The 22424-nt window shown below is 38.9% G+C and overlaps 2 protein-coding genes across 5 annotated transcripts in view; one reads left to right on the top strand and one right to left on the bottom strand.

The window, feature by feature from the left end:
* Positions 1-10325, bottom strand: part of man2a2 (mannosidase, alpha, class 2A, member 2) — a 40040-nt gene extending 29715 nt beyond the window's left edge. For 3 of the 4 annotated variants that reach the window (XM_055192975.2, XM_055192972.2, XM_055192974.2), the window contains exons 1-3: positions 10125-10262; positions 5892-6724; positions 1672-1833 (exon numbers count right to left, since the gene is read on the bottom strand). In XM_055192975.2, the coding sequence (XP_055048950.1) occupies positions 1672-1803 (132 nt within the window). In that variant the 5' untranslated portion in view covers positions 1804-1833; positions 5892-6724; positions 10125-10262. Of the gene's footprint in view, positions 1-1671; positions 1834-5891; positions 6725-10124 lie in introns of all 4 variants that reach the window. The other variant, XM_055192973.2, reaches the window with a different exon arrangement.
* Positions 10326-10957: 632 nt separating this feature from the next.
* Positions 10958-22278, top strand: unc45a (unc-45 myosin chaperone A). The gene is made up of 19 exons (XM_073868535.1): positions 10958-11344; positions 11487-11689; positions 11837-12012; positions 14013-14102; positions 14188-14355; positions 14454-14622; positions 14932-15102; positions 17065-17236; positions 17867-18167; positions 18255-18349; positions 19285-19426; positions 19530-19670; positions 19844-19971; positions 20308-20374; positions 20457-20570; positions 20659-20774; positions 20852-20969; positions 21200-21355; positions 21661-22278. The coding sequence occupies exons 1-19, from the start codon at positions 11127-11129 to the stop codon at positions 21919-21921; spliced, it is 3006 nt and encodes a 1001-aa protein (XP_073724636.1). The 5' UTR covers positions 10958-11126; the 3' UTR covers positions 21922-22278.
* The last annotated feature ends 146 nt before the right edge of the window (positions 22279-22424 follow it).

The following is a 22424-nucleotide window of genomic DNA, read 5'->3' as shown; positions in this document are numbered from 1 at the left end:
GCAGGGTTTCATAACCCTGGGTAAAAAGCGGTGCTAACACCGCTTTCAAATTACAGGTGTGAAACGCTCCTTAACCCAGGGTTAAAAGCAGGGTTTAGAATGAAGATAACCCAGGGTTAAGCGCAGTGTGAAAACCCCTTTACAGGCTGTGATTCAGAAGAGGGAGGAATTATGATAATGTCGATCTTGTCTACGTCAACAGGCCCAGGAAGTAAACTGTTGCCTACAATCCATGTGTTTTGTTGAAGTCCAAGAAAAGAGATTCATGTTGGAGATGATAACTCGCTCATCATTTACTTTAAGGTTTGTACCCTTTGCATATCGTTAAAATGTACTAATACACACTTACACACCGATATGTTGAAATAATTTTATATTTATTTCCGCAAACATTGAACGTAAGATTAACGTTAATCTAATTACTAGTCTTCTTCACTAGATGTCACCCTCTTTTTTGGCTTGCGTGATGTTACCAAGGAGCGAGAGGCAAGCCTGTCATTTATTCATTCAGTGCTTAAATGGCAGTTTCATGTGCTTTATCGACGTTGATGCCACCTTCACATAAAAAGTCAGAAGTATGGAAGCATTTTAGATTTCACAAGCAAGACGACGGCGATAGTGTTGTGGCTTTTAATTTCTTTTTATTAATTACCCACTTGTAAACTGCTGTTCACTGTTCTTTTTTATTAATATAGTATTTGTATTTAATCTATATTTATTGAGTTGAATCGAGAACCGAGTATAAAAACCGACCCGAGAACCGAAATCGAAAATTGAATCTAAATCTAATCGATTTGGTAGCTTGTGATTCTAAATTGAATCGATCTGGAACATCTGAATCGATACCCAGCCCTATCTTTAACCCTACCTTCTAACAGTGTATTTCCCCAAAAGCTTACAATACACTGCAAAAAAATGACTTTCTTACTTAGTATTGTTGTCTTGTTTTCAGTACAAATACCTAAAAATTCTTAAACTAAGATGTATTTTCTTAAGCAAAATTACCTAAGAAAAAATCTAGTTTTTAGACAAAAAAATATATAATTTAACTGAATGTGTGCTTAAAACAAGCAAAAAAACAGCAATAAATGGGGTAAGAAAAAAAATCTTGAAATAAGTTGAAGCGTTTAAGAAAAAAGTCATTCAAGAATATATTTTTGCTTGTTTTAAGCACAAATTCACTTAAATTGTGTATTTTTTTGTCTAAAAACTAGACTAATTTTCTTAGGCCATTTCGCTCATGAAGAAAATAAGTCCCGATTTAAGAACTTCTAGATATTTGGACCGAAAACAAGACATAAACACCAAGCAAGAAAGTCATTTCTGCAGTGTACGTACATCAAACACTGTGAACTACATCCCTTAATGGAAAACATTTTCAAAACACCACCACCATTTCTAATCATTAGTTGTTTGTTGTCGTTTTTTTAATTTACCAAAGACATTGGTTCGCAGGGCAAAAAGCCCAATCCTCACAGCAAGAGATCTTCTCTAGTTAATCTAGAAATTAATTAGCTAAAGTCAGCCAGAACCAAAAAAACACCTAGGCTTTGATAAATGGAGCCATTCAAACAAACCCACACAGCAACACCACAGCAAAAAAATGCAATCCAGGGAAAAAGGGAATTTATAGGAGAACAATGCATTTAAGAAACACAATGGTCAGCTTACCCTTGGAAAATTTCCTCCGTTCTGTCTCCTCGCCGGATCGTGCTGGACTCTGTCCAGCATCAGATAGAGAGAGAAGACGGCCACACAGAAGATGGCCCCTCCGCAGACGGTCACCTGCTTCTTCAGTTTCATCCTTCTCCGCTTATCTGGCCGATGTTAATGCTGAGGGCAGAGAAAGCGAAAAGGAAAGAATTCACATTTGCAGTCTTCTCTTTGACTGACAGAAAAGTTTGACCCCCAAAGTGCAGAGTTGCCTAAAAAATCCTTTAATGCCACCCCATAGAGCTCTGTATTTCTAGAACGGGGGCTCATGGGATTGGTGTGTGTGTATACACAGGGGGCACTGATCAGCAAGATCCGACCCACGGTCTGTGAACTGCAACCGAACTACAGCCAATTCCAGCCTCTTTCAAAGTGGCCCTTGTCCTCCAGCATTTAAACCCAAGGGGACGGCGAAAGAAAGAGGGAAGAAAAGAACAACACAGGTTCAAAACAGCGGGAACCCAGACAGAGAATCTACTGTCCCTCCGGCATAGCCTTTGAGTGTGTGCGTGCATAGGCATCATTTACAATAGTGACATGTCCAATTTCATCTCCAACACTTTATAAACAGCTTGTATAGGTGAATAGGTATCTACATTTATGTATTTGGCAGATGCAACTTACTGTGTATTCAAGCTCTATACAGTTTATTAGTATGTGATGTGTGATCTCTGGGGTTTGAACCCAAGACTTTGCGCTGCTAATGCAATTCTCTACCAATTGAGCTACAGGAACACAATTAACCTACTTGTTGTTTTACAGGAATTTTAATTAGTCTGTATTATAACAGCAGGTGATCTAGATGTTGAATGTCATATTAAGGGCTCGTTATAGTCGTGCGTAGGTTCCGCGTCGATTTTCATTTATACGTTTGCGTCGTCCTCCGCGTCGACGTGTAAACACACGCGCAAACCGCTGGTAGGCAGTATCCACGCGTGTAACAACAGTAGCAGCGCGACCGTCAAAGAAGAAGATGCTTGGCAAGTTAACCCATAAATGAAGAAGAAACAGCAACTTCTTGTGTATGATTTGAGAAGACCAGCATTGATGGAAGTAAATAAACAGTGACTTTTGTTGCAGTTTGAGTTAAATCACTCCTCAACTTGGCTCATCTTCGTTTTCACTGTCGCAAACGGCAATACCTATGACGCAGTTTTTTTACCTGATGGGAGGGGTTCTGGTGGACCAATCACAGCCCTTGCGGTCTGCGTAGGACTGACGCCGTGTTAAAATTTTTGCGAGGTGCACGTCAGGCTACGCACAGACTACGGATAGCCTATGCCGTAGCTAGCTACGGCGTAGAACTTACGCACGACTATAAATCGCCCTTTAAATGTTTTGCAGAGGGTCATAAGGGTCAGAAAGCAACAGGGGCAACTTTTCCATTTCTGGCTTTTTCACAGCCAGGTATCATTGCAGTAAAATCACATGCAAACAGCTGTTGCCGTGCGTACTTTGCATGCGTAGGTCATGCATGCGCATACAATAGAATGTAGTATGTAGCCCAGGAGAGGAGATGCATTGCATTTTGTCGTAATGCAAATATTTGTTTGTCTACGTTTATGTACGAGTCAAACTATTTTGCACAGCTTTGCAAGCCTGTGCATTCAACCGTGTGCACACACGTATTGTATGTTTTATAGTCAATGAAAAAGTATATACCATTTTATTACGTTATAATCTCTTTATAAGCACGATAAAATTTGCAATAATTCTATATAATCTATGATGTATACCCCTACTATATATATAATAATTTCCCAGTTTTTCCAGAGTTTTTTTGTCATCGTCTTCTATGTTAATTAGGGGTGCACCGATAAATGCCGATATACACTAATAATACGTGGCCGATAACTAGTCTGAAACGCACAGCCGATATTATTCACAGCTATTTTATGTACTACGGCTTTTAATCAGTAAGTCCTTATCGATTTGACATCACTGTTAGTTTAAGTCGTTTATGCATACGAAAAAGCAACACTCGTCAAACATAATCATTATACATATTCATTATTACCGTACTTTCCGGACTACAAGCCGCACCAGAGTATAAGCTGCATCATTCAAAAATGCGTCATTAAGACGAAATAAGTCACAGTGCACTATACGTGGTGTTTATTTAGAAAATTATTTCACTAAATCCAAGCCGAAGAACAGACATTTAATCTGGAAAGGCAAGTTATTCAACTAAACAACAGCAGACTGAATAGATGTCTGTACGTTACAGTAATATTATCAGTTATTTAAACGATAAACCATAGCATACAGAACTTACCTGGAAGGTTGAATAGGCTAAATTAACCAACTAGTGTGAAGTTCGCATACTCGTCATTCCACATTACTGAATCCATTGAATTACATAAATACAAAAGCAGCATATGGCGGACTCTCGTGGCTGTAGACGGTAATATTGTCTCTTGCCTCATAAATGTCAAAATTAATTCATACCGACTTACAAGGCGCACCTGACTGCTAGGATGTAACCATTAATCGTGTGTCCCATTAAAAATGCCTGTCTCAAATCGATTGAATCGCAAGGCTGAGATTATGTGTTTCCTCCACAGCTTGTGCGTGTACTACGGCATTTGGTCGGTAGGAAGTCCTTATCAATCTAAAATCATTATGAGTCGGAGTCATTTATAACATGCATTTAAAAAAGCTACACTTGTTAAATAAAAATCATTCAAACAGAACAGTGATATCTTTCTTTCTTTCTTTCTTTCTTTACGCCATACCAGCTTCAAAGGCTATATTCATGGCGAGATTACAGTATAATTAAATCAAATGAAGATTGAAAAAGATGTTTCAAATGTATTTCTTCTAAAAATCTTAAAACCATGCTTGGGCTCACTTGATTAAAAACCTTTTCAAAACTATCAACAGAGTGCACGAGAGCGCCCCCTGGCGATCGGATGTGCCGGGATTTCACCATAATTCATTCAAATTCATTCATTGAGAAAACGCGCATTTGCACGGTTAATCGTTACACCCCTACTGACTACAAGAGGCAGCACCAGCCAAGTTATGAAAAAAAATGCGGCTTATAGACAGAAAAATACGGTTTCATAAAAATACCTGAAAAGGTTTGAAGAACAGCAATATAAACATATCCTCAAGCCATTTCCTGGAGCTGCATGTCATAGCTGCGTGTGTATGGTTCTTCATCTGCAGCGCAGAGTTTCTGCATGAGAGCGCCCTCTGGCTTTTGGATGTAGTGGCATTTCACCGTAATTCATTGAGAAGTATAGCAAGCGTCATCGGCCAATATGTCGGTGCACCCCTAATATAAATAGTGCTATAGAAATAAAATAAAATAAAATATAAAATAAAGTGTGACAGAGCAGATTTGTTTTCATAAATGACAGATTCGTACCCAAGGTTGCCACTGGATCGACAAAAAGTTGCATTTATTCACCTACAAATCCGGGACTGTCATGGTTGATATTAGGGCTGTGCAAAAATATTGATACAGCGTTCTATTGTGATAGTTAGCTGTATCGATATTTCAATCTCTACTATCGATATTTTAAAAACATCAAATCCCTCTGTGTGCGTAAAACGACCTCCTCCGCCGCTGCTGTAGTTGTCACTGTCCAGTTGTCTGCCATATATGGCCATTCGGCCAATGTCTCAGAAGTTAGAGGGAGTGAGAAAATGGCAGAAAATTTAAAAACACCTGCAGCTTTCAAAGAGCTCCAGGTGTTCAGCTCTATTTTTTTTACATTTTTGATAAAAAAAAGAAAAAGTAGTGCAATGTATCGCAACATGCAACGTATTGTATTGTATCGTGATACATTGTATCATCATGACCCATGATACGTATCGTATCAGGAGGCCCTTGCCAATACCCAGCCCTAGTTGATATAAAATTATGAAATGAAACATCACAAATAAAGTATTTATTTGAACTCTTAAATTGTTTAGAAAAGATCACTGCTTCCTTAATGAAGATAATGAGTTAAATAAGAACTTAATGTGATAATGTTCAAATGATTTTGTAGGTGTTTCAACTTGAAAATTAGCAATAATACTGATAATCTGATAATTGTAAAATATTTCTTATAAACACTTAATGAATATGCATGAGCAACGCCTTTGGTATTTTGCGACATCACAACCACCACCTATATACACCTCCTCATTACTACTGTGTGCATGTGTGTGTGAGGATCACTCACAGGGCTGCACGTAGACCTTCACAAAGCAATGCTTGCTCCTGTCTGAGTTGGCCCAGGACCCATCGCATGAATGCAGGTCTCCACCAAGCAGGAAAAAAGAACAGGACCTGAATGAGATCAGTCGAGTTTAGTACGTCTCCTCTTTCTCAAGCGATTTTTTTCTTTACGATCCAGCTTGGCTGAGAGGCCTTCTCAGGCATTGGTGATACAGATTTGCTTGTGCACTTGCGTTCCACTGTCCTTCTGTGGCAATATTGTATTAAACATAAAAAAACAAAGTCTTCTCCATTAACATCTGAAAGCCAAGCACGAACAACACGTCCCTTTTCTGCAACCAAGGACGATCGACCTTGAGTCTGAATGGATTTGGTTCGTAAAGTTGCCCTACAATAAAAGACTATTCAGGTAGCCAATTCTGCCAAGTTTGACAGTTCAAGGTGGCGTCCCGCATACGAGATCCGAAAAGCAAATGAACTCGGAGCAGCGTGACCTGTATTTGCTAGTAAATTCAAGCAGGTGTACTTCTCTCGTCTCGCAAATCTAATATGAAGGTAATCCGGTTAGCTTCGAGTCAGGCAGTGTCTTAGCTCCCTCCAGAAGGATTTGGGATTAGGATCTTTCCTCCAACACTGGTAAACAGCTCAAACGATCCCACATCCGAAAGGTGCTCCAAAAAGCTACATTAAACTGAAAAGGCTACAAAGAATTTGCATAAACAGCTCTTGGAGGATGATTTTTTTATAATAGCATAATGTTGGTTTAGGTCTTTGTTTGGTGTGTTATATTTTCAAGCTCCAACGTCTGCAGCAAGCCAGGAATGTAGAGTCAAGCACCTGCGAAAACAAACATGTATGAGAGAAATCTGATAACAAACACGTAACAGATCATCACATGCAGCTATTAAAGTGTTCATTCAAAACCATAACAACATTAAGAGCAGAAACCAACATAATTACAGGACAACACGCAATTTTTTCACTGCATCTTGTGTTGTCTGTGTAGCAACATAATCCTGACCGTTGTTTGGTTACACCGTGTACATTTCATATGGTTGAAATGACAATAAAGCTACTCTGACTCTTTGTGAAAACAGAATACAGATGCATTTTTATTTTAATTTTGATGCACCAATTTTTTATACTGCTTTTGCACTTCTGGTTAGACCTAAACTACCTTTCATGGCCTTGTACTTGAATAATGACGATGAAGTTGAATCTACTCTAATCCAAAATTTCTCTGCCATTACCGATAACCAGTGGCGGCTGGTGACGCCTTTTCTTTAAAGGGACACTTCACCCATTTGCATTAAGCTTTGTATAGTTAGAACCCCAGTCATGTTTTTGAATGATCATGCATCATTTTCTCAGTTGTCGCCGAGACAGGAGAAATACAGACATCAGTGTTGCACTTCCTTCTTTCAATGATGTAAAAATCATCATTTTGCATCATTGAAAGAAGGAAGTGCAATATCTTTGTTAAGGGAGTGAGACTACAAACATCCCTTTTCTCGGTCAAATAGGCACCAAATTCTAAATGTATGTTACATTTCGACTACAAATATGACACACTTTTAATAAAGATTAATGTTTCTATGGGTGAAATGCTCCTTTAAGTGCACATGATGCGTATGGCTTGTCATGTCAAAATATGTGTTCGGAGTCATGTTAACATATGTGCATCACGCGCCATGTCAAAATATGTTTTTAGCGCGTCATATGAACGCATCACACATCATATGAAAATTCTTGTCTGCTGCAGACGCTTCGAAGGCCTTAAAAAAACGGACGAAACAGCCTTCAACCATGTCATGAGTGTTGCCGTTGTATAGTTTCTCCACCAGAGGGCACTGTACAACCTCCCTGTTGGCAACACTCGTGTATAACGCGTCACACATCCTGCAACCGAAAAGGGTATAAACGGAGGTCGGAGCCAGCTGCAAATGGGTGGGTTATCAGCAAGTGGGTAGAGCTTTAGCCGCAAGTGGGCTGTACAAACTTCCAGAGGATTCACCACCGTCCCATTTAAAGCGTAAACTCCTCCTACTTGTACATTTCTGAAATCCCTCCTACTTGCGACATTAGGTCCTCCCACTTGCGGCATAAGCTCCTCCCACCTGCAGTCTCCGTGCTGCAGCGATATATATACTTGCTGCCAGAGATGTATAGTAACGAAGTAGAACTACTACTGTACTTAAGTACTAAAAGACAGTATCTGTACTCTACTGAAGCATTATTTTTTTCTCCTACTTCCACTTTTACTTCAGTACATATTTTCGATGAGTTTAATACTTTTACTTCGATATATTTGTTATGTGCTGCATAGTTACTCGTTACACTCAAATGTTACGAATCATTCCAAACCCACATTATCACTGCCGGAGCGGTGATACAGATTAGAAACACACACAGATCGTGGTCTAAACCAATCGGAGAAAGTGAAGGGCGGACCCCTCGCTCCCTCTCACTCACAAATATGAGCCGCGGTTGTGGACAAATGTTAAGCGAAGAGAGAACCAAAGTGCGCGAGAGAGACCGAGAGAGAGAGAGAGAATGCGCGAGTGTGCGCGAAACAAGGAAACCTAAATTCATTGAAACACCTTTTACCTTTACCTATTACCATTATATCGACTAATATTTCATTAATTCTGAATTCTCTATCTCCATATCAGTTAAATTAATCTGAATTATCTGAAGATTCATGTCCTTGTACTCCTGCTACAGCCAAAGGAATTGTGAGTGTCATTTAGCTTAAACATTTGAAATAATATAAACAATATTATATTCAAACTTTTGACTGTTCTCTTGAATAACTACATTACACAATACTTGTACTTTTACTTTCAGTACTTGGGTAGTATATTTTTTTAAAAACTACTTGCAATACTTAAGTACAAAACATGTTTAATACTTTAGTACTTTCACTCAAGTACTGTGCTTAAAGAGCTCTTCAACTTCTACTCAAGTCACTTTTTTGATAGAGCACTTGTACTTTTACTCAAGTCTGGGTCCCTAGTACTTTATACATGCTGCAACCTGCTGATCCAGCCAGAGTTGATCCATGCAGAGAGAACAATGGTTAAGTGAGTTCATGGTGAGTTGGTCACGAGACAATAAAAGAAACAAATGCATTATCATATTATTTTAGTTAAAACTCATAAATAACTACAAATAACTAATATTAGGGAAATCTGTTAATGTTTTGTTGCGCGTTTCTGGAAAAAAAACGGCCGATATATCGGAATATCTTATTTTAAAACCAACAAACATTTGTATCGGCCTTTAAAATCCTTTATCGGTCGGGCTCTAATATCGGTGCATTTTTATTTTTCCAAAAATAAAAATGTGTATCTCAGTCGGCTAAAATGCCAAGCAAATAGGTTAAATATCAGAGTTTATTGTTACTATTCTCAGTTTTCCTTGCCATGTTACAAATGTCTCTATCGTACATTCAAATGTTACCATTGTAAAGCTCTAGACTGAGGCTGCATTGTCAATAATGCATTTTTAATGGCCAGCTAGAAAAAGAGGTGGATCATGGCATAAAATGTATATGTATGCAATGTGCATTTTAAATTCTCCATATTATTGTTTACAATAGGAAAAGCTAAATCTTGTCAGTCCCCAGAAATCACAGTTACGGGCAATTCCAATAAACTACCAAATATTAGTCTGTCAGTAACTGTAAAAAGCTTAATTGACTGATCAAATTTAAAATAGTGCTAACACGTTATGTGGAAACCTAGGAAATGATAAGTAACATTATGTACAAGCACCTATGAAGTCCCAAAGACATTCAACATCCTATCGTGACTCCATATGTATAAAACAATGGCCTGTGTTCTCGTACAGAAAAATGACCAGGACTCATCAAACCATATCAAAACATTAATGTACATATTTATTCATAAAACCGGCTTCTCCTCTCCCTCCAGTTTGTTGCAATTGGCATATTAATACCCACTGCAAGGCTTAGCCTAATTCGGCACATGCAGGTAAGTTACTAGCAATATATCGGATATTTTATCGCCTTACAGACAATACTACTCAAAATATGAGTTTATATAGGCTACATATATGTTAAATACACATTCAGCATCTAAACACATAGGGTCTGGTCTCTTCCATTCTGTGTTAATATAACCTCGATCCCTCCGACGCGATCAAGCTTTAACAAACACATTACTTAGGTTTAAAATGATAATACTACACTTCTAGCATGTTTGCAACGACTGACCTGTAAGTAGCGTTGGCTTTTAAATGCGAAAGCGGTCACAAGACATCAAATATTTACCCGCTACATTCTCCTGAAAGACGTCTGTTATCCTGTGCTAGAGCTTGAAGATGACGCAAGGCATTCTGGGATATGGAGTTTTTCTTTGGGATGAGTCGCACTGTTTTCCGATTGGTTGGAATACTGTGAGGGTTATTAAATGTCAAACTGTGCAAATCTACCGACCAAATTATTCATAAATATGGGCCAACTGAGGATAATTGTCACGCGGGGAACTTAATAAGAAATGTCAATGATATCCTCTAAATTAAAATTCTAATTATTGGGTAAACACGAGAACATATTAAAACCACACTGATGTGCATACAGACAGGGGGCAGGTATACAAAGGTGGTTTGTGTGTTTTTAAAATAGTGCTATTAGGTCAGGAAAGGTTATCCCATTTATATTGGTTACCAGGAAACAACTGGGTATATGTTCATAACTGACAGCTTCCTGTTTTGTGGATCAAGCATTCCCAGTCTTCCCTACAGGTTATTTTGTGGTTCCCTCAGGGGTTTGTTAAATGTGCAACCTGATGACAACAACCTGATGATCACACTTCACTAAGTGTTTTGTCTTCTACAAAGATTGAGAAATACTACACCAGGACCATATACGTTTTCACCAGGAGAGCCTGCCAAATGTAAATGTCAATTTTGTATAAGTCTTGTTTTCACCAAATTTGTAAAAAAAAATTAAACTATAAAATTACATAATGTTAAGTTATACCTTTTTTTTTACAACAAATAATCTCAATATAGACGAAGATACCACCTGAAATCATTATTATCGTCTTCGAATCTAAATGAAAATAACCTCTACCAGAAAAGGAAAAATATTCACTGTATTTTTATCATCCTGTATCACTTTAACGGAATCCTAAATTATTGGTGAAGCTGGACCTTGTTGTACTTATATGGTCAAGCGTTGCAGGAAAAAGGGGCGTGATTTAAGACGGACTTCATGAATATTAATAACGCCGTGCGACGTTCAACCAATAGGATTCGTCAGCGTCGACTTCGCTCACCAAGACCAGGAAGCAAGCAACCAGGCAGAACTGTCCAGAAGGGAGTGAACAGATCTCGTACAGATACAAATATCTCGCAGCAGTTAAAAGATTTAAAATACGCAAATAAAACTTCGGCTGCATTTTATCCTGAAGTAAAAACCAAGACGCAAAAAGGTGAGATAATCAGCACGACAAAATCCATCTCAATGCAACTCCACTCACGTATCATGGTTATGTGGAGTGATGTGTAGTGTAGTGTTGCTTCAAAAAGTACCTGTTTGTTTGTAATAACTGACTGTTTTCATGTATGTTTAGATGTCCCAGGACTCCTCTGAATTGAGAGAGGCAGGGAACAGTTATTTTAAGGCGGGTGATGTGCAAAACGCTCTCAGCTGCTATACCAAAGCTTTAAAGATCAGTGATGGTCAGTCTGACAGTGGTGTTTTGTATCGCAACCGTGCTGCATGTTATCTCAAACTAGAGGACTTTAACAAAGCAGAGGCAGATGCAACTAAAGGTAAGAGATTATTACATGTTGTTCATGCACATGAGTATTCACTCACTATTTATGTACACAGAAACATCTATTCGTAATCCCATGATTGGTTATGTTGGGTACATAGTTTGTCAATCATCAGTCTGTGTTTTGGTTTCTTCTCTCAAGCCTTGGATGTTGACCCCGGTGACATTAAGGCCCGGTTCCGTCGAGCACAGGCTCTGCAGAAGCTCGCACGGCTGGACGTGGCGTTTCTGGATGCTCAGAAATGTGCACAGCTGGAGCCAAAAAATAAAGCTTTTCAAGATCTGCTTAGACAGCTAGGAGCACAGATCCAGCAGAAGGTGGGTTAATAGTGATGTTATTAAACCATAGTATCATTTAGACTTATGGTTTAGGTTTTAATGAATTTGTGGACACTGAAAAAAAGCATTTTAGTACTTCTTGATGCTGCATTTACATTATGCATTTATCCAGTACATTTTATCATATGTGTGTTCCCTGGGGTCTAACCCAGAATGCAATGGCAACGACCTACACCATCATCTTGCAGATGACTTTGGCACAAGCAATCACCACTCACATATCATAAAAATCTGACTTTTTTCATTGTTTAAGTGCTATAATTGGGTCCCCAGTGCTTCTATCAACCTAGACAATATGATAAAGATCAACCCAGTAACTAAATGATAAAGATCAACCCAGTTTTAGTAAACCATTATTTGCAATTATGTGAAAAAGTAGGTTGTTGAAATTTGACTCCCCTTGTGATGTCAAAAGGGGATCTTACTATAATAATATCACCCCTTAAAGACTCTCTAAGCGAATAATACGCGACGTCACTTCCTGTTGATGTTTGAACTGTTTTCAAACAAACTGAGCGTAGCTAACTCCTCCCCCTCCCTCTCCTGTCCGTGCTTTCATGAACGCGCCCAACCCCCACCCCCAAATCCTTCTTGTCGTTTATTGGCTGGAACACTTTGTTATGTTTTGTAGTGCTAGGTTTGGCCACTATGTTGATATTGCCGTTTGTCGAGCCTGAGCTGTCTACAGAGATCGCGTTTTTTTACAGTTTGCTCATCGGACAGGCAGCAAGCAGATAGTGAAGAGATGTTTGCTGTATGTAACAAAAAATTTGCTTAGTGCAGATTAAAGGCGCTCTATCCAACCACAGCATTGCCATTTAGTGCAGAGAGAGAAAGAAAACAATTGAAAGCACAACTGAGTTTCAATTTCAACAAACCACCATTATGGCGATCAGTGTTTGCATTTCATCAGCTCATTCGCATTTAAAGTCGCCATGAAACGGAAGTAGCGCTTGCCTTATTTTCCTCGTGGTGACGTATATCCGAATGAAACGGCTTCTGAGATGAAATAAGGCAGGGCTGGATTTGAATTTGTCCATCGAGATCTGATTGGATCGTTTGAAGTTGGGTCGTGTTACTAATTGCTAATCGCTGCGATCTTCTCCCGGGCCGCCCACCTGCCATACCATATGACCGGAAGTGAAGAGAGATCGTTTTGAGGAGGGGAGGAGATTTGCATTTTTGATTAAAGATTATGAGCACGCAAGATTTTTTTTTTTAAATAATGAAGCCAACAGATAAGTAATTTGTTAATAATACCAAAATATAAATATATATATATATATATATATATATATATATATATATATATATATATATATATATTAGTTTTTCATTTCAATTTCATTGCGACTTTAAGAGGTCACAACAAAAAACTGCATTTTTGCTCACACCTAAAAAGTGGTATTTTTTTTGTAGAACATGCCTTTTATTGAGATTTTACAAAATATAAAAAAAACCATAACCCCAGGCAGGATTTTAAAATAATAAAAAAGTAAATAAATAAAATACAAATCAATAATAAAATAAAATAAAAAATAAATAAACCACATCTTACATTGTATAATTTCACACATCTAAAGCTTCTTCAATATTTCCATTTTTAACAAAATCTAGGAATCAAAGTGGCATTTGTTATTATAAATTATCTAAATGGTATTTTGACCTAAAACTTCACATACGTACTCTGGGACACCAAAGATTTATTTCACATTTTAATAATGTCTTGTCAAATGTACCCTTTAACCCCTTCAAACCTGATTTTTCCAGTGTTTAATCAGTGTGCCTTATTTTGATTGGTTGATCAGCATTTTTATTGGTATGAAACACAAAACATATGATGTCCATTCTAGTGGACGTAGGGTCTGAAGGGGTTAAGATAGAAAATATAGAAGTGTAGTTTTGGCCTTACTTTCAAAACCCTAACCGGAGCCCATCAGAGCACCCTGTATAAATTACGTTTTGTTTATGTGTTGTAGGCAGCACAGATGTCCTCTACAGACTCACGAGTCCAACAAATGTTCAATATCCTACTGGACAACTCGGCACAGACTTCAGATAAACAAAAGGTTGGCAAGAAACCTAAACGCGCTAAAACTGTGAGTGTTTATATAACGTTAGCAATTTCCACATTTTTCATCATCTTTCATTCAGGCCGCTCAAAATCTGGTGGTGCTCTCGCGGGAGGATGCAGGTGCTGAGCAGATCTTCAGGAACGATGGAGTGAAACTTCTCCAGAAACTTCTAGAGTCTCAGCAGGAGGAACTGGTTCTCTCTGCTCTCAGGACTCTGGTTGGTCTGTGTACCGGACACCAATCAAGGGTAAATGCTCATCAGACACCAAATAATGAGCCATTTAATCTTTAAAGTCAACAGGAGGAGTCATTTAGGAGATTCATCTTGTTTGTTGTTGTCTGTAGACCATGGCCATTGTGAATGAGCTTGGCATGGACAGGCTGTGTGGTGTCATGGGTTCTGGTGACTCTGCTGTGTCTCTTTCGGCGTGCCACCTGGTCCAGGTGATGTTTGAGGCCCTGACAGAGGGCATGAAGAAAGCGGTTCGAGGGAAGGATGAGGCCATACTGCCAGGTGAAAGATAGTTTTAGCGGCCTACTTAATGACAAGACCAGAAATCATTTTCCAGGATTTCAGAGAACTTTTTTGTTCAGGATGGGGGTTATAAATAAAGAGTAAATGAGAAATGAGAATTTACAACCTTACAAACTTAAAATAGGTCTAACTTGAAAGGTGCTGTAATAATATGCATGACATCCCCTAGATGTTTTTTTGTTGTTGTTCTGTCAGACAATCTCCTATGGCTGTTAACTGTTTTCTGCAGTCATAAACTAAACCTTAAAATCTCAAAGATTTAAAGATGTTTTTCTATGCGTGTTGCAGAACCCTCCCGTGAGCTGCGTTCAATGTTGCGTCATCTTATTGACATGCTGCCCGCATCCGGCGTGTCTGGACCGGGACGTGACAGTGCCATCAACCTGCTCGTCAAACAGGTGCCGAGAAAATCTCAGAGAAACCCAGACAACTCGCTCACCCTGTGGGTCATCGATCAGGGTAATGACCCGAAAATCTGTCCTCATTGACCTTACGTTTAAGTGTGTGTGTGTGTGTGCATCAGTTACTATATTTGTGATTAGTTAGCTAATTAATGCTTTAGGCATTTAAAGGGATAGTTGACCCCAAAATGAAAATTCTGTCATTATTGACTCACTTGTGTTTTAACATACCTGTATAAATTTCATGTTCATCAGAACAAAGAACGAAGATATTTTGAACAAATCATTCATGAGACCCATTCACTTCCATAGTATTCTTTTTTCCTACTATGGAAGTGAATCGGGCTCATGATCGGTTTGGTTACAAACGTTCCTCAAAATATCTTCCTTCCTTCGTGTTTATCAGAACAAAGAAATGTATACAGGTTTGTAAAAACATGTGAGTGAGTAAAAGATGACAGAATTTTCATTTTGGGGTCAACTATCCCTTTAAAGGATTAGTCTATTTTCTTAAGAAAAAATTCAGATAATTTACTCACCACCATGTCATCCAAGATGTTGATGTCTTTCTTTGTTGAGTCGAGAATAAATTATGTTTTTTGAGTAAAACATTCCAGGATTTTTCTCATTTTAATGGACTTTAATGGATCCCAACACTTAACAGTTTTAATGCAGTTTAAAATTGCAGTTTCAACACCGCTTCAAAGGACTCAAACGAGGCATAAGGGTCTTATCCAGTGAAACGATTGTCATTTTTGACAAGAAAAATAAAAAATATGCACTTAAACCACATTTAATCCACAACTTCTCGTATATCTCTGGTCATGTGACACGCCAGCACGACCTCACGCAATACGTCATCACGTAAAGAGGTCACGGATGACTTATCGAAACTACGCCCCAGTGTTTACAAGTGTGGAGAAAGAGGACCCTTCTGACGTTGTTGTATGTCGAATGATACTAATTTATATCTTTGTGTCAGTTTATTGTTTAAAATGGTCCGCAAATGTGCGTTTCATATGTAACATGTGACCTTTCTACGTCATTACACAATTACATGAGGTCGCGCTGGCTCGTCACACAGCCGGAGGAAAAAGAGAAGTTGTGGATTAAAAGTGCATATGTTTTATTTTTCTTATCAAAAATGACAATCGTTTCGCTAGATAAGACCCTTATGCCTCGTTTGGGATCGTTTAGAGTCCTTTGAAACTGCAATTTAAACTGCATTAAAACTGTTAAGTATTGGGGTCCATAAAAGTCCATTAAAATGAGAAAAATCCTGGAATACTTTCTCAAAAAACATAATTTCTTCTCGACTGAACAAAGAAAGACATCAACATTTTGGATGACATTTTTCGACTCGCCTGAAAAATCCGCTCCCCTTCTCACTCTCATAATGGGAGAGGGAGGGTGTTACTGCGCCGAGTCGAAGTACTCCCAAAAGTGCTATTACGCCATAAAATATAGTTCCTCTTTTAAATCCGCTTAGAAAAGCGCTACGTTTTATTTTGTACCACCAAACTTGCTCATACAACCACTCGTCCCAAATAGAAAAAACATTGATGTGTTTGGTCACTTCTAACTTTATCTCTGATTGGTACCATTGAATGAATGGTGCTAAGCTAAATGCTATCGAAGCGTCGCAGCGCGCCCCAGCGCCCACGCGCACGCACACAGACGATAGAGGGATGCACCACCACTCCTCAGTTAAGGCAATAACACATTTTAATATTGAAAATGAGTAGACTATTCTTTTAAGCTACATTTACATTTCTATGCATTTGCCAGTCGTTTTTATTCAAAGTGACTTACAGTGCATTACAAGTTATACATTTTATCAGTTTGTTTTGTGTGTTCCCTGGGAATCAAACCCATGACATATTGCACTGCTAATGCAATGCTCTACAAGTTGAGCTACAGGAAACCTCGAAAGCATTATATGCAATATCATAATAAGGTTTCCTAAGCAGCAACACGCCATTTTTGTCATTTTGATTTATGCTTGTCTTTATTTCTAAAGGCCTGAAGAAGATTCTGGAAGTAGCAGGGACAGTTCCAGAGATGGGAGATGGGCCACCACTCACAGACAGCACACCCATGAGCTGCTCAGTTCTTCTTAATAAACTCTATGATGACCTAAAGAGTGATAAGGAGAGAGAAAACTTCAGCAAGCTTTGTGAGGAATATGTACAGTAAGTGAAATCTCATAGATTTCTATTGAGAACCGGTTATACACTGGAACAGAATGATATTCATAAGATGCAAAATCCACTTTTACTAGGTGTGTGAGCATAAATGTGTGTTGGCAGTGTGTGAACTCCTTTTTTAATCTCCATTAAACCAAAGCAGTCACATTAGACATGCCATTTTGTTCTCTTATCAATGTGATGTCACACTGATAAAGCCCCGCCCACAGACAGACAGTTCTGCATTACCATAGTTTCCACTCTCAGTAAGCTGTACGTTGTCCACCATATCTAAATAGTAAGATATTATCTTCTCACAGACTGTATTCATAGGAATCAGATCTAATTTTAGCGCTCACTGTCTATTTTGTTAAAGGAGTGAGGAGCAGTAGCTCATTTGCATTTAAAGGTACACACACCCAAATAGAGGCATTTTGGACATGCTCGCTACATCTTGTAAAAAATGGGAATAATATGTGCCCTTTATGATTCTTAAACATCTGCATTTGAAGAACATACTAAAATACATTCCCAATTCCCATTCAGATTCCAGAATCTATTCTTTCATTGTACGGTAGAAAATGTAACTTCAAGTTTTGTGGTTCTTCTCACCATCCATCAACATTTTGTCTGCAGGCATCACTTTGGCAGCGCGGGTATGGAGAGGAAACTACATGCCATACAGACGGTCTCAATCCTGCTGCAGGGTCCCAGCGATGTTGGTAATCGCACCCTAGAGCTCAGCGGTATCATGGATGCCGTCATTTCCCTCTGTGCGTCAGACAACATCACCCACCAGCAGGTGGCCGTAGAGGCGCTCATTCACGCCGCCGGCAAAGCCAAGAGGGCGTCGTTCATCACAGCTAATGGCGTCGCTCTACTGAAAGATCTTTACAAGAAAAGCGAAAATGACCGGATACGCGTGCGAGCGCTGGTGGTTAGTATGACATTTTTGAGTCACTTTATTATATTGCATTTTGCATCATTGTGTAAACTGACATATTTATGTGGGGTTTCTTTTAAGGGGCTGTGCAAACTTGGCTCAGCTGGAGGCACCGATTTTAGTATGAAGCAGTTCGCTGAGGGTTCGACACTTAAACTCGCCAAGCAGTGCAGGAAGTATGTTTCGTACTATCAGTTAGATGCACATGGCGAACATCGTACCTATTAAAGGTGCAGTGTGTAATTTTTAGAAGGATCTCTTGACAGAAATGCAAAATAATTTACAAAACTATATTATCAGTGGTGTTTATAATGAACCGTTATGTTTTTATTACCTTAGAATGAGACGTTTTTATCTACATACACAGAGGGTCCCCTTACGTGGAAGTCGCCATTTTGTGACGCCATGTTTCTACAGAAGCCCTTAACGGACAAACTTTTTTACTAAGTTGTCTCCGACGATGACATGTTTTCCGGTAGCGGCTACTGTAGCTTCTCTATGCATTTCAAAAGCAAGGGATGAGCAGTGGACTGAGCCGTTGGTTGCAATTCGCAACCTCACCACTAGATGCTGCTAAAATGTACACACTGCACCTTTAATTATTTATCCTTCCTTGTAATAGTAATGTTTGCTAAGGCCAGGAATGCTACACATTTTAAGGATTTTAGTCTGGTGATAAAAGGATTGCCTGGCATTAACTAAGCTGTTTCTTAAAGGAACAGTATGTAGGATTGTGGCCAAAACTGGTATTGCAATAACAAAACTTGTGGCTAAAACTGGTACTGCAATCACACAACTGGTGGCCAATACACAAAATGACAACATAAACATCAGTTGAGGGCTGCAACTCTACTTTTTAAATGACAATATCCTGGCCAGACCACTGTTGTCAGTGATATAACTATTTGAAATGAAAATGATTTCTTAATGTCTAGTGACATATCAGGGCCATTTTATGATTAATTGATATAAATTTCTTACATACTGTTCCTTTAAGTAAGCTTTTTTGTAGATATGCATTAAAAGTTGTTTCTGCATGTGTTTGCATATCTGACCTCATTAGATGCATAGGTTGATTTTTAAATGCATAGGTTGATATTTTATTTCCCAGGTGGCTTTGCAATGAAGCTCTGCCCCCAAGTTCACGCCGCTGGGCCATCGAGGGTCTTGCCTATCTTACGCTGGACGCAGATGTGAAAGAAGACTTGGTGGAGGATAAGAAAGCCCTTCAAGCTATGTTTGAGCTTGCTAAGGTATCGTTCACAACGTCCTTTTAATGTTTTTGTCCAAACACACATGCTCTACACTGCCACTCTGTTACAATGAGATAACATAATTTTCTCCTCATTTTTGCAGTCTGAGGACAAAACGGTGTTGTTTGCTGTCGGATCCACGTTGGTCAACTGCACCAACAGCTATGATGTCGAGAAGCCGGACCCTCAGATGGTCGAACTTGCTAAATACGCAAAACAGCACGTACCCGAGGAGCACCCAAAGGTAGAGATACAGTCGAAATGTAGTTCTTAATCACTTAAAGTTACCAGTACACCCAAAAATAAAGTATTTTGGGGCGTCATTCCAATGTAAACAGATGTTTCTTTTTTTTTTTTTGGGTGAACTATTCCTTTAATGACAGTTTTAATGACATTATTTGATGTGTTTGTATGTAGGATGCCCAGTCTTTTGTAGAGAAGAGGGTGGTGAAGCTCCTGGAGGTTGGGGTTGTGTCAGCTTTGGTGTGTATGGTGAAGCACGAGAGTCCAGTCCTCACTGAAGCCTGCAGGGAATGTATCGCCAGGTATTTCACCTTCACCCCAATCATATAAATTTAAGGTCATGTCAAAGATTAAAATCAATGAATGAAATCAAACTTTGATGCTCTTTAATCATATTTAGATTACTTTAGATTGGATTTCACAGACAGGGTCACATATCTAAGGACATGGCATGGTTAGGAAGTTCAGGGTAATTTCAAAAGCCGCTAAAATCTAATTCGTTTGCTAACATTTTAGCCATATGCTGGCATGGCTGCTTTCCCAAATTCAGATTAAGACCTAGATTCAGTTACATTGTCAGGGGAGCTCCCTTGAAAAATGATTTTGTGAGCAAGACATTTGCATTTTCTTCCTAACAGGGTTATTTTGGCTCTGGTGGAGAGACATGATGACAGGGGTTTAGTTGTAGCACAGGGTGGTGGAAAAGTAAGTATGGCAATGCCTCCCAAAACCACAATAAGATTATATATATTTTCAAATTAATTGATTATTCATCTGTCAAACACAGGCTTTGTTGCCGCTAGTTTCTGAGAGCACAGATAAGGGCAAGATCAAAGCAGCACAAGCTCTGGCCAAGCTCACCATCACATCCAATCCCGAGATCGCCTTCCCTGGCGAGAGGGTATGGTTTCATATCAGAACTATATCACAGTATGAAAATGTCCATGTTAGCGTTTGTTCAATGTGTTGATTTATCTGTGTGTCTGTAGGTCTACGAGGTGGTGAGACCGCTGGTCAGTCTGCTGGCGCTTGACTGTACGATGCTGCAGAACTTCGAGGCTTTGATGGCCCTCACCAACCTGGCTGGCATCAGTGAGAGACTCAGGTTAGCTGCAGTCCTGTTCATCAAAAACTTTGACTCCTCCCATTTTAGATATGTAATTTCTTCTTCATCTTCCACAGGCAGAAGATCATTAAGGAGAAAGCAGTGCCCAAAATAGAGGGCTATATGTTTGAAGAGCACGATATGGTTCGTGCCGCAGCCACTGAATGTATGTGTAATCTGGCCTTGAGCACTGAGGTATGTCATAGCATGCATCACACTTCAGCATTGACATTTACTTGGTATTTAGTGTGGTAGCTCATCCAGATTGTTTATTTTGAAAAAATAGCAGCTATTCTGTAGTCTTTCATAAACCATGAATGTGATGGGAAGGATTTTTCATAAACTCTTCTGACCTTCAAGATGTTCAGAGAGAGGATATATCATGTAATGTGTTTTTTTATTGGATGCTTATTTTTATCTATTAGGTGCAGAAACTTTACCTGGTTAAAGACAGTGACCGTCTCAAGTTGCTGGTCCTTTATAGCGGTGAAGATGATGAGCGCCTGAGGAAGGCTGCATCAGGCACGCTGGCCGTGCTGACCGGAGACATGCCTGAGCTCTGCTCACGTATTCCTGAAACAGTAAGTGACTAGTCATAAGAGTAAAATAGTTATAATTAATCTACTTGCATGTAATAGATAAACACATCAATATACCGTTCGTTATAATAATATGCAATAATAGCCTTTTTAATAAAATATTAATAATAAATAATGCAGTTTAAAGAGCTCAAATGAGCAAATTCTAATTTGCTGTTGATAAATGAGTACTTGACGTTTACCGATGGGGCCATTGGAGCATACATAAGACAAAAAAGCTCTGAATTATGGCACACACTCCACCAAAGACATCTTCATTCAACTCTCCTGCTCCACATCCTCTGCAGACCACCCACTGGTTGGAGATCTTTCAAGCTTTGTTGCTGAGTGAAAGTGTGGATCTAAGGCATCGTGGGGTGGTTATCATAATGAACCTGATGCAGGCCGACAAAAGTCTCGCGGAGAAACTGATGGAGAGCGAAGCGCTGGAGATCCTCTCCGTCCTGGCTAAAGCAGAAGACCCCACACAGGCCCCTGTCCGCAAAGCCGCCCAGCGCTGCCTGGATCTGGCTATTGAGTACGGCCTCATATGCAGCAACGAGGGATGAAATAACAGCAACTCTGAATAAACGCAACTCAGATAGGACTTGGTGGTATATTTGGGATATGACAATATACCAAGAGGTAGTCTTAAAGGCACACATTTCATACAGTTTAAGGAGACCAAATATTGTTTCTGTCACCTGCATTCCGTTACTTGCACTCCAAAAATGATTTTAAATATTTTTGCATTCCAAAATATGAATTATTCTTCATAAATGTAGAGCTCTTTGTGTTTTAGGGCACAACAGTATTGATATTTATGCATTGATTTGATATCACTTCACCATTTATGTTTAAGTGTTTCATTACTGATTGTAAAATTATATATTCTGGTTTTATATAAACACTAATTTTGTTTGAAATGTGGTCTTTATTATTATTATTATTATTATTTGTTTATCTCCCAAAAAATAATACATTTGAATGATTTGATTAGACAAAAGTTATATTACAGTATATTTGAGTTGTTGAATCATTTAAAAGTTGCTTTACAAATGTGAATTTGTAT

The sequence above is a fragment of the Misgurnus anguillicaudatus genome, chromosome 6 (assembly GCF_027580225.2).
Source record: "Misgurnus anguillicaudatus chromosome 6, ASM2758022v2, whole genome shotgun sequence".
NCBI lineage: Eukaryota > Metazoa > Chordata > Actinopteri > Cypriniformes > Cobitidae > Misgurnus > Misgurnus anguillicaudatus.
This window is presented reverse-complemented; position numbering and strand designations above follow the sequence as displayed.

What these genes read in the sequence shown, in the direction of transcription:
- unc45a (XM_073868535.1), top strand. Translation starts at nt 11,127, where the DNA reads ATGAATATTAATAACGCCGTGCGACGTTCAACCAATAGGATTCGTCAG. An exon ending in GGATGAGGCCATACTGCCAG is followed by an intron (nt 14,623 to 14,931) that starts GTGAAAGATAGT and finishes TGCGTGTTGCAG; the next exon opens with AACCCTCCCGTGAGCTGCGT. An exon ending in TAGCACAGGGTGGTGGAAAA is followed by an intron (nt 20,375 to 20,456) that starts GTAAGTATGGCA and finishes TGTCAAACACAG; the next exon opens with GCTTTGTTGCCGCTAGTTTC.